The 11,777-nt window shown below is 46.7% G+C and overlaps 1 protein-coding gene across 1 annotated transcript; it reads right to left on the reverse strand.

Moving 5' to 3' along the window:
• Positions 1-416: 416 nt before the first annotated feature.
• CCR75_004744 (uncharacterized protein) lies at positions 417-1,727 on the reverse strand (the record flags this gene model as incomplete). Its single annotated transcript, XM_067962830.1, has 1 exon — positions 417-1,727. One exon carries the CDS (start codon positions 1,725-1,727, stop codon positions 417-419), a length of 1,311 nt encoding a protein of 436 aa, XP_067818177.1.
• Positions 1,728-11,777: the final 10,050 nt, after the last annotated feature.

Genomic DNA, 11,777 nt, shown 5'->3' on the forward strand with positions numbered 1-11,777 from the left:
GTAGCAAGCTAGGGATAACAAACCTAATAACTCTATCTCTTTTGCCTCTTTATGTGTTTCCACCGTTCCTATCTTCTTTTTACATCAACTAGTACTGATCAGTACTCCCTAGTAAATAACACGTATGTGACGGAACACCCCGATTTTAGTCTCCTTTATCGCTTGGGCAGAGCTCCGCTTAAGCGAATACAGGGGACTAATTCTTCACAACGTTATTGATTTCTGATACCTCAAAAAATTTATGTATCCAGTCTGGGTAAAACTCTAAGCGTTATCCCACTCAATAAAAATTGTTTTAGTTCCAGATGGACTTTAGTTTCTTTAAGCATGAGTCTGATGGGATTAAGCAAATTAAAGTTAAAAGTACTACAGTAATGTAAAGTAAAACACATTGTGGTTGACGCTATCCCAGACAATCACACAGATGATTCAGTCTTGCTTGAGGAAGGTACAGTCGACTTCATCAATTCCGGCGTGTCATCCTTACGCTTTTCAAAAAAAGAAGAGGTTCGTTCAATTGACGAATTCAGACGTGGTTCACAATTTTTAAGAAAACAATCTCCATAGTTCTGCCTTGAAGCCTGCTGCATCGTGCAATTCCCTTGACTTGATAACTGTTGCAATTTGTCATTCCCTTGCATTGATGTCGGTTGCGATGTGCTATCTCTTTGCCGCATGTCTACAGACGAATGTGGTGCTGTATGTGCTCGCTCTAAAGCCCGCAATCTCGATAGATTCCGGTTCTGTGACCCGGCAGCAGCTAATAAAGCCGACAAGTCCGAGCTGTACATCAGCCCGATGGCGTAATCAATTTGTTTTGACAAAAAGATGTCGCATTTGCGTTGCTGAAATGTGTGATTTTGTTGACTTACTAAAATTTGGTCATTTCCTAGAATATCTTTAGCGCTATTGCCTGCCGGAGCTGCAATAGTCAATCCAGGTTTATTGGCCAGCCACATGCCCTTACCAAATCGTGCCGAGCAAAGAATTAGATACACCTGCGGACTACACCCTCCAACCTCCTTTTCCCCAGGCCTTTGCAGTATTCGAAAAGCTTCCCAGGCGTGCAACTTCTTGCTCGTCGCGACTAGCTTCTGCACAATATTTTGGCCCATGTATCGCTGCGTGGCCGCGGCACGAAATCCCCAATGGTGGGTCTTGCCTCGCTCTACGTGAAAAAGACAAGATGCGTTAGGCTTGCTTGTTAAAACGATCTTTCGATGCTGCGTGGCCCGCAAAAAGTAGCCTGTTTCTGAGTCCATCAGATACACCGGCGCATCATCCTTGCTATAACTGATAGCGTGGTCCGTAAGCCTTCCCCTTACTTGGTCATACAATGATCCGCCGCTCGTAGCAAGTGGCAAAACATCATACCCATGACTACTGAGTCCGAGCGGTCTTTTGAGCGAAGCGCGGGTATGCTGTGGCCAGCGCTCACCAAAAGTCCTAATAAGTTCGATACGTGCGGCAGCTAGATTTTCAATTGCTGCCACTTTGAGGCCCTGATTCGAGCGATTAGTCACGGCGATGGTCTTCCAAAGATACGCAAGAATAAAGCATCCACGGCCGTCAGTGACGATGTCGATAGATACGAGAGTAGGAATTAATGCAATGAAGGCAATCGTAATGAAGGGAGTGTGAGCTACCGTCTCACTTATCTTAGAGGCCGCGAAAAGAAATGCCCCACTCGTCGCCAGAGACAGCACCAGCGGTGCTTTTGACGTCATCAGACGCTTAACGTAATTTTTAACGCCAAAACTGGTGTTTTTGTAAGCTGCTTGGGAGGAAATAATGTCTTTAATAATTTTGACTTAATAGTTCCAGTATTATCAAATTTGGTAATATTGACGCAATAAGACATTAGTTCTATTAATTGGTTGATCGTTACAGACACGATTAGGCGTTCGGCAAGGAGGCGCATCGCATAGTTAGTTATCAATTAATTAAAGTCGGTAAATAGAAGATCGTAATAAAAAAACTTAATATATTAATACAGTTTTACTTTAACCCTATTCTAAAGCCTTAAAATTTACCTTAGTAGCTAAGACTTCTTAGCTTTTTCTGGGTGTCAAAGTAATTTCTATTGAGATTCTGTTTTTAATCATATATTCCAGTGTGTGTGTGCCGGTGTGTCCCCATCGAAGGGGGGGGGGCATAATTCTCCTATAATAAAACAAAATTAATATTCGAATCATAATATCACTATAGAAATTGCATAGTATCAGAGGTGCTTCTCACAATTATATATTCCTTCCTGCACCATTAGAAAATCGCAGCTAATGTTTCCTAGAGATTGTAGTGCTGTCGTCTTCTAGACGAAGTAAGTCTTATCGGCTAGATCTACACCTTGTGCCTCATTCTCGGGCGGGTTTGATGGATCACGAAATTTGGCGCATCAGAGCCATTGGACTTTTAGATTTAAAGGAGAATGAGGACCTATATGATCATTCATTAGCTTTTCACAAATGCACTTTTGACGTAAAATTAGTCAGAGAAACATTTAGCTTATTTTTACGTGTTTATTGCTTACAGGTGCTTAGCATAGAGGAGAATACCTCAAATTTGGTAGGTCATTTGGCACAAAAATCCAGAACCGATTTTACGATAAGGAAAGTTTGGTTACCGATATGAAAGCTGGCCAAACTATTTCGGGGATCCATGATAGCTTCACTGTATTTATACATCACGATTAGAAGATTTTCGAAGGTGGCTTGCATTTTGTTACAGTTGCCGTCATTAATTCCGTGCCGTACAGCATCAGGCTTGTCGCACAATGCCCGTTTGTTGGATCAATAACACAATTAATACGATTCACCAAAAGTGAATTACGTTGAGAGAAGTTTGGATGGGAAATAATGCGCCATCATCCTTCCTCATGAGGTCGTTGTCCGCATCACTACTATGAGGTGACGGCAACGGTGTCGACTCATTGTAGTCGACAATGAGCGACGGATCAGCATCATTACTGTTAAAGTTGGATGGATCCTTTAGCCCTGTTAACGCGACAGCAGCAGTAGCTGTCGGCGTTTCGACTAAGGCATTAGACGCGGCCGGCGAATTAACGCGGCGCGTGCGCTTCGTTTGAGGTTGAGTGGGCGTCTTCGCAGACGACCCACCAACGTGGCCCCTTTTTAGATGGCATCTTTGGCGCCGTGTATGGAAACACAGGTCGCTATAGTAATTGAGTTAACTAGCGGCGCGTAAAGCTGCTCGCAGTTCCTCTCTCCTCTTTGACGAATTTAAAAATGTAAATTCGTTCTTAAGGGGGGGGGGTGGTGTACCGGGCTAAAGTTGCCCTAATGTTACACAGTCCCCGTTAAGTCCACGTGGTGTACTAAAGGGGATGGTCAATTACTAAATAATAGTAATTAGACCTAACATTCGGGTGCGGTGCACATTTGTGACCAACCCTTGTGGATGGGATGCACATGGGTGCATTCACATTAGGAGGGAGACGCCAAGCGTCATCCATGGTGACGGCTAGCGTCATTCGTTACGCGAGGTATCTATAAAGATACGCTCGCAATACTTATTAAGTGTTATCTATAGAGATGACATTTTGATTGGTAAAAGTAGGTATTTATATTTGATACGATTAAAATATAAATCAGTCTGAAAACTACTCCTACTTGATAAGTGCGCACGAGCAGCCGGATTACCGCTCCCGCGACGACACTTAATCAAAGAACTTAGTGCGTTGGGTGAGGCCGCTAACGCGCCCACTCCCAACTACCTCACTGCACGCTAGAGAAGCAGGTTTAACCGCTTTCTCGCTGTGCTAGGGTGTGTGTCTAAGTAGAGCGTGGCCGCATTACGACGTGCCCGCCTACACTATACCAGTATGCTGTGACTTGTATTTCGCTGGCGCTACCGTCGTAAGTGATACGTAATCTCTTGTAGTCTTAAGGCATCGGAGAACACGAATCGCAGCTTTCCAATGCTGCTGGCCCGGATTCTCAAAGCAACGCGACAGCGGTGTGACCACATACGCCACATCAGGACGCGTGCATGTTGCGATATACAGCAAACATCCGATTTAAGACCTGAATGGCTTCGACTGCATTTCTGCTCTCTCGCTACTCGCGTTGGTGACTGCCTTATTCAAAGTTTTATACCCGATTCCCATGGGTTGACCACTGCCTTGGCATCTTGTTGCTTAAATCTTGTTACCACGTCGTCGATGTACCGGGTCAGTCGGATCATGAGCACGTTGGCGTGGATGCCATGATCCACTTACATTCCAAGAACGAACGTGACCTTACCCCGTTCCTTCATCTGAAAGAATTTTTCACTGCTGTCTTGACTTGCTGGATCTTCCTGCTGATCTTGACGGCGATTACCATGTCGTCGACGTAGAGACATACATGGATGAAGTGCCATTTCTGTCCCTTAACGTAGACGCACTGGTCTGCCCCGCAACTTCGAAATCCTATTTCAACGAACACTGGATGAAATGTCTTGTTGCAGCCTGGTTGAGACCGTAGATCGCCTTGTCCAGTTTGCACATCATGTTACTAGCGTTGACGATACCACATGGTACCTCCATATGTACACGTTCCTTGAGCTCGCTATTTAAAAATGCATTGTCTGCGTCCAGTTGTTTAGTCAAATATATTTGCGCGACCACCACCGAAATCATTGCTCGAATAGAGTTCATGTTCGCTACCGGCGAGTACGTTTCAAGAAAATCGATTCCAAGCTTCTGCTTGAAACTTTTTGCCACGAGCCGGGCCTTGTAGCGTACTACCTGTCCGTGATCGTTGCGCTTCTTGGCAAATACCCATCAGCACTCGATCGGTTGCACTACTTTCCTTTTTGGAACCAGCGACCATGAACCATTTGCCGAGTAAGCCTTGAGCTCCGTGCTCATAGCCTTTACCTGTTCCGTAGTTTCATCGCTATCCATAGCTTGTTGATATGTCGTTGGTGCATCATCTGCATCGCCTACATTTGCCGCGTAAGGAAGTACATCTTCTACAAGCAGGCAATCCCTCAATACTCATCAATACGAGATCGCTTAGGTGATGGCGGATAAAAATGATCATCATTGTCGGGATCATCCTCGCCATCCATCTTGTACTCGTCAGCTATTTCGAGCCGTTACCAAGTAGGAAAATTGGCTCCCTTGTACGTAGAGAACGTTCTCTTTCGGGCCTGCACACTATGCTGTCGTTTGCCGTTGACTCATGTGCTCGCTTATATATCGCCAATTCTCGTCTTGACGATGCAGGCTAATTCTCATCATTTTGCATCTCAATGTCATTTTTTGAGTACTCTGTTGACTCCATCGGCTCATCCTCCTTGGGGGGACTTTTCTGGTCTTCAGGCTGAGCCACTTCATCAATACCCTTCATCACGTGATAACTTTTGTGCTTTCCGTCATAGACGTATCGTAATTTTCATTCACCTCGCGTTCATCAAGCCTCGCAGACCTTAGTTTCTTGATCTTATTAACTCTTAATAATATACGCGATAACCTTTCGTGTTGTCAGCATAGCCAAGGAACACCCAATTGAAGCTCTTTGGCTCCAACTTGGAGCGTTTAGAGTTGTCAACATTGGCATAACCCAACGATTCAAACACTCGCAAGTGGTCCAGCCGAGGCTTCACCTTGTAGCCAATCTCATACGGAGACGCGTCAGCGTGCGTGCTGTTTGTTTTTCGGATGACAAAATACACTACCGTGTTGACAGCCTCTACCCATCACAGAGCTGACACGCCCTTATAGTGCATCACGCTCCGCGCCTTTTCCATTACGGTTCGGCAATTCATCCATTCTGCTGAGGACTGTACGGCACGGTCTTTTGGTGCTGTACCGGCAGATTTTGTCCATGTTTTTGTTGACAAACTCGGTACCGTTGTCCGAGCGCAGAAATTTGATGCGCTTTCCCCACTGGTTATCGTAGATGGCTTCGAGCAATTTAAACTTTCCGGCCCTTCGCTCTTTTTCATGAGAAAGTATTCTAAATATTAGTTCGAGTAGTCGTCCACAAAAGGAAGCACATACTTCGCTACACCCTTCGATTTCGTCTTCATTGGTCCCATTACATCCGCGTGCATAAGTTCCTGCACACGGGATGTCTATGCGACAGGAATGCGTCACCGTCTGCTTGCCATGTATGCATCCACTGCATAATGCTTTCGTCTTGCAGCTGGTAATTGGGATGCCTGTCGTCGCACGCTGCGTCTTTGCCAGCGCGTCGTTGTTCGCGTGGCTCATGCAGGCGTGCCAAAGCCCCCACTCGCTATCGACATCCAAGTTCGCAACGTACTGCGCCATCAACCGCTGGCATTCTTGCACGTAGGCTTTACCGACCTTTTTCCCCGAAGCGATTGTTTTATCCTTGTTCCAAATGGTACACGGTTTGTGTTCAAATTCAACGTTGCGGTCACGCTCGGCAAGCTTTACGATCGACAATAGTCGCCTGTATAGTCCCGAGATGTGTAGAACGTCCAACATCCGAATGCGCTTACCGTTAATACCCTCTAAACGCACTAATGCAGTTCCCGCCACACGGATCTTCTTGCCATCCGCAATGGTAACTTCAATACTTGAGGCCATGACCTTACAGTATTCAAGTCGTCCCGGTGTGGCGTCATGTGTTCCGTCGCACCACTGTCGATCATCCATCATGATGACTGACCACGAAGACAGCGTTCATCGTCCTTGCCGATGCTTTTCATACCCGGGCAGTCCTGCTTCATGTGACCAAACTTGTTGAAGTTAAAGCACTTGCCCTTTGAACAACTTCTTTTTTTTCGCACCGTTGCCCTGGCAGCCGTTGGTCCTGTCGCACAAGCCAAAATTACCGTGCTTCGAATTTTACATGTTTGCCTTTAACGCGCGTTCTGTTGCTTCCTTCTTGTTTGTCGCTCGTATTCCTTGAGCAACTTTTCCTTCACCTCGACGAGCGTGACGTCCTTGGCGTTCGCTATGAAGGCAGGCTGCTCAGCAAAATTACAAGCTGCCGCGCCTAACCAATCGGCTCCACATGTGCTTGAATACCAATGATAAGCTCGTCGAAATTATCAAGAAGCTTGGTCATTGTCGCACCGTCGTCAATCTTGAAGTCATGAAGGCGGCGGGTCATCGAAATCCGATTGTGTATAGTTGTGCGGTTGTAAAAGTTCCACAGCGTGCACCATGCCTGCATGACCGTCGTTGCAGATCGAATCTTGGTGTGGTGTTCCAGCGCAAAGTCTTGAGCAATCAGGCCAAGTGCCTTCATGTCGTTCATCACTCACACCTCGGTTNTGAGGTTGAGTGGGCGTCTTCGCAGACGACCCACCAACGTGGCCCCTTTTAGGTGGCATCTTTGGCGCCGTGTATGGAAACACAGGTCGCTATAGTAATTGAGTTAACTAGCGGCGCGTAAAGCTGCTCGCAGTTCCTCTCTCCTCTTTGACGAATTTAAAAATGTAAATTCGTTCTTAAGGGGGGGGGTGGTGTACCGGGCTAAAGTTGCCCTAATGTTACACAGTCCCCGTTAAGTCCACGTGGTGTACTAAAGGGGATGGTCAATTACTAAATAATAGTAATTAGACCTAACATTCGGGTGCGGTGCACATTTGTGACCAACCCTTGTGGATGGGATGCACATGGGTGCATTCACATTAGGAGGGAGACGCCAAGCGTCATCCATGGTGACGGCTAGCGTCATTCGTTACGCGAGGTATCTATAAAGATACGCTCGCAATACTTATTAAGTGTTATCTATAGAGATGACATTTTGATTGGTAAAAGTAGGTATTTATATTTGATACGATTAAAATATAAATCAGTCTGAAAACTACTCCTACTTGATAAGTGCGCACGAGCAGCCGGATTACCGCTCCCGCGACGACACTTAATCAAAGAACTTAGTGCGTTGGGTGAGGCCGCTAACGCGCCCACCCCCAACTACCTCACTGCACGCTAGAGAAGCAGGTTTAACCGCTTTCTCGCTGTGCTAGGGTGTGTGTCTAAGTAGAGCGTGGCCGCATTACGACGTGCCCGCCTACACTATACCAGTATGCTGTGACTTGTATTTCGCTGGCGCTACCGTCGTAAGTGATACGTAATCTCTTGTAGTCTTAAGGCATCGGAGAACACGAATCGCAGCTTTCCAATGCTGCTGGCCCGGATTCTCAAAGCAACGCGACAGCGGTGTGACCACATACGCCACATCAGGACGCGTGCATGTTGCGATGTACAGCAAACATCCGATTTAAGACCTGAATGGCTTCGACTGCATTTCTGCTCTCTCGCTACTCGCGTTGGTGACTGCCTTATTCAAAGTTTTATACCCGATTCCCATGGGTTGACCACTGCCTTGGCATCTTGTTGCTTAAATCTTGTTACCACGTCGTCGATGTACCGGGTCAGTCGGATCATGAGCACGTTGGCGTGGATGCCATGATCCACTTACATTCCAAGAACGAACGTGACCTTACCCCGTTCCTTCATCTGAAAGAATTTTTCACTGCTGTCTTGACTTGCTGGATCTTCCTGCTGATCTTGACGGCGATTACCATGTCGTCGACGTAGAGACATACATGGATGAAGTGCCATTTCTGTCCCTTAACGTAGACGCACTGGTCTGCCCCGCAACTTCGAAATCCTATTTCAACGAACACTGGATGAAATGTCTTGTTGCAGCCTGGTTGAGACCGTAGATCGCCTTGTCCAGTTTGCACATCATGTTACTAGCGTTGACGATACCACATGGTACCTCCATATGTACACGTTCCTTGAGCTCGCTATTTAAAAATGCATTGTCTGCGTCCAGTTGTTTAGTCAAATATATTTGCGCGACCACCACCGAAATCATTGCTCGAATAGAGTTCATGTTCGCTACCGGCGAGTACGTTTCAAGAAAATCGATTCCAAGCTTCTGCTTGAAACTTTTTGCCACGAGCCGGGCCTTGTAGCGTACTACCTGTCCGTGATCGTTGCGCTTCTTGGCAAATACCCATCAGCACTCGATCGGTTGCACTTCTTTCCTTTTTGGAACCAGCGACCATGAACCATTTGCCGAGTAAGCCTTGAGCTCCGTGCTCATAGCCTTTACCTGTTCCGTAGTTTCATCGCTATCCATAGCTTGTTGATATGTCGTTGGTGCATCATCTGCATCGCCTACATTTGCCGCGTAAGGAAGTACATCTTCTACAAGCAGGCAATCCCTCAATACTCATCAATACGAGATCGCTTAGGTGATGGCGGATAAAAATGATCATCATTGTCGGGATCATCCTCGCCATCCATCTTGTACTCGTCAGCTATTTCGAGCCGTTACCAAGTAGGAAAATTGGCTCCCTTGTACGTAGAGAACGTTCTCTTTCGGGCCTGCACACTATGCTGTCGTTTGCCGTTGACTCATGTGCTCGCTTATATATCGCCAATTCTCGTCTTGACGATGCAGGCTAATTCTCATCATTTTGCATCTCAATGTCATTTTTTGAGTACTCTGTTGACTCCATCGGCTCATCCTCCTTGGGGGGACTTTTCTGGTCTTCAGGCTGAGCCACTTCATCAATACCCTTCATCACGTGATAACTTTTGTGCTTTCCGTCATAGACGTATCGTAATTTTCATTCACCTCGCGTTCATCAAGCCTCGCAGACCTTAGTTTCTTGATCTTATTAACTCTTAATAATATACGCGATAACCTTTCGTGTTGTCAGCATAGCCAAGGAACACCCAATTGAAGCTCTTTGGCTCCAACTTGGAGCGTTTAGAGTTGTCAACATTGGCATAACCCAACGATTCAAACACTCGCAAGTGGTCCAGCCGAGGCTTCACCTTGTAGCCAATCTCATACGGAGACGCGTCAGCGTGCGTGCTGTTTGTTTTTCGGATGACAAAATACACTACCGTGTTGACAGCCTCTACCCATCACAGAGCTGACACGCCCTTATAGTGCATCACGCTCCGCGCCTTTTCCATTACGGTTCGGCAATTCATCCATTCTGCTGAGGACTGTACGGCACGGTCTTTTGGTGCTGTACCGGCAGATTTTGTCCATGTTTTTGTTGACAAACTCGGTACCGTTGTCCGAGCGCAGAAATTTGATGCGCTTTCCCCACTGGTTATCGTAGATGGCTTCGAGCAATTTAAACTTTCCGGCCCTTCGCTCTTTTTCATGAGAAAGTATTCTAAATATTAGTTCGAGTAGTCGTCCACAAAAGGAAGCACATACTTCGCTACACCCTTCGATTTCGTCTTCATTGGTCCCATTACATCCGCGTGCATAAGTTCCTGCACACGGGATGTCTATGCGACAGGAATGCGTCACCGTCTGCTTGCCATGTATGCATCCACTGCATAATGCTTTCGTCTTGCAGCTGGTAATTGGGATGCCTGTCGTCGCACGCTGCGTCTTTGCCAGCGCGTCGTTGTTCGCGTGGCTCATGCAGGCGTGCCAAAGCCCCCACTCGCTATCGACATCCAAGTTCGCAACGTACTGCGCCATCAACCGCTGGCATTCTTGCACGTAGGCTTTACCGACCTTTTTCCCCGAAGCGATTGTTTTATCCTTGTTCCAAATGGTACACGGTTTGTGTTCAAATTCAACGTTGCGGTCACGCTCGGCAAGCTTTACGATCGACAATAGTCGCCTGTATAGTCCCGAGATGTGTAGAACGTCCAACATCCGAATGCGCTTACCGTTAATACCCTCTAAACGCACTAATGCAGTTCCCGCCACACGGATCTTCTTGCCATCCGCAATGGTAACTTCAATACTTGAGGCCATGACCTTACAGTATTCAAGTCGTCCCGGTGTGGCGTCATGTGTTCCGTCGCACCACTGTCGATCATCCATCATGATGACTGACCACGAAGACAGCGTTCATCGTCCTTGCCGATGCTTTTCATACCCGGGCAGTCCTGCTTCATGTGACCAAACTTGTTGAAGTTAAAGCACTTGCCCTTTGAACAACTTCTTTTTTTTCGCACCGTTGCCCTGGCAGCCGTTGGTCCTGTCGCACAAGCCAAAATTACCGTGCTTCGAATTTTACATGTTTGCCTTTAACGCGCGTTCTGTTGCTTCCTTCTTGTTTGTCGCTCGTATTCCTTGAGCAACTTTTCCTTCACCTCGACGAGCGTGACGTCCTTGGCGTTCGCTATGAAGGCAGGCTGCTCAGCAAAATTACAAGCTGCCGCGCCTAACCAATCGGCTCCACATGTGCTTGAATACCAATGATAAGCTCGTCGAAATTATCAAGAAGCTTGGTCATTGTCGCACCGTCGTCAATCTTGAAGTCATGAAGGCGGCGGGTCATCGAAATCCGATTGTGTATAGTTGTGCGGTTGTAAAAGTTCCACAGCGTGCACCATGCCTGCATGACCGTCGTTGCAGATCGAATCTTGGTGTGGTGTTCCAGCGCAAAGTCTTGAGCAATCAGGCCAAGTGCCTTCATGTCGTTCATCACTCACACCTCGGTTCTTTTTGCCTCTGGCCTTACCATCTGCACATGCGCTAGCAGCCCTTCCATGTCCGTAATCCGGTAACGTGTGTTCAACTAGCATTAGCGGTGAGTGGGAGTGTTAATATTACACTGCTTATGCATGTTGACCACACGTTACGGAATTACGGACATGATAACGGACATGATTACGGACGGTACTGCGGATTACGGACATGACGTCACTATCTGACGTCATTTGATTACGACACTAAAGAAGCTTTTAGAATCATCTAGAAGCTTTTAGAATCATCTAGAAGCTCTTAAAAAGATCGAAGAGTTTTCATTGGCCTAGATAAATCAGTAGGACTAGTATAGTTTATCTAGTACAT

The sequence above is a fragment of the Bremia lactucae genome, linkage group LG6 (genome assembly GCF_004359215.1).
Source record: "Bremia lactucae strain SF5 linkage group LG6, whole genome shotgun sequence".
Lineage (NCBI taxonomy): Eukaryota > Oomycota > Peronosporomycetes > Peronosporales > Peronosporaceae > Bremia > Bremia lactucae.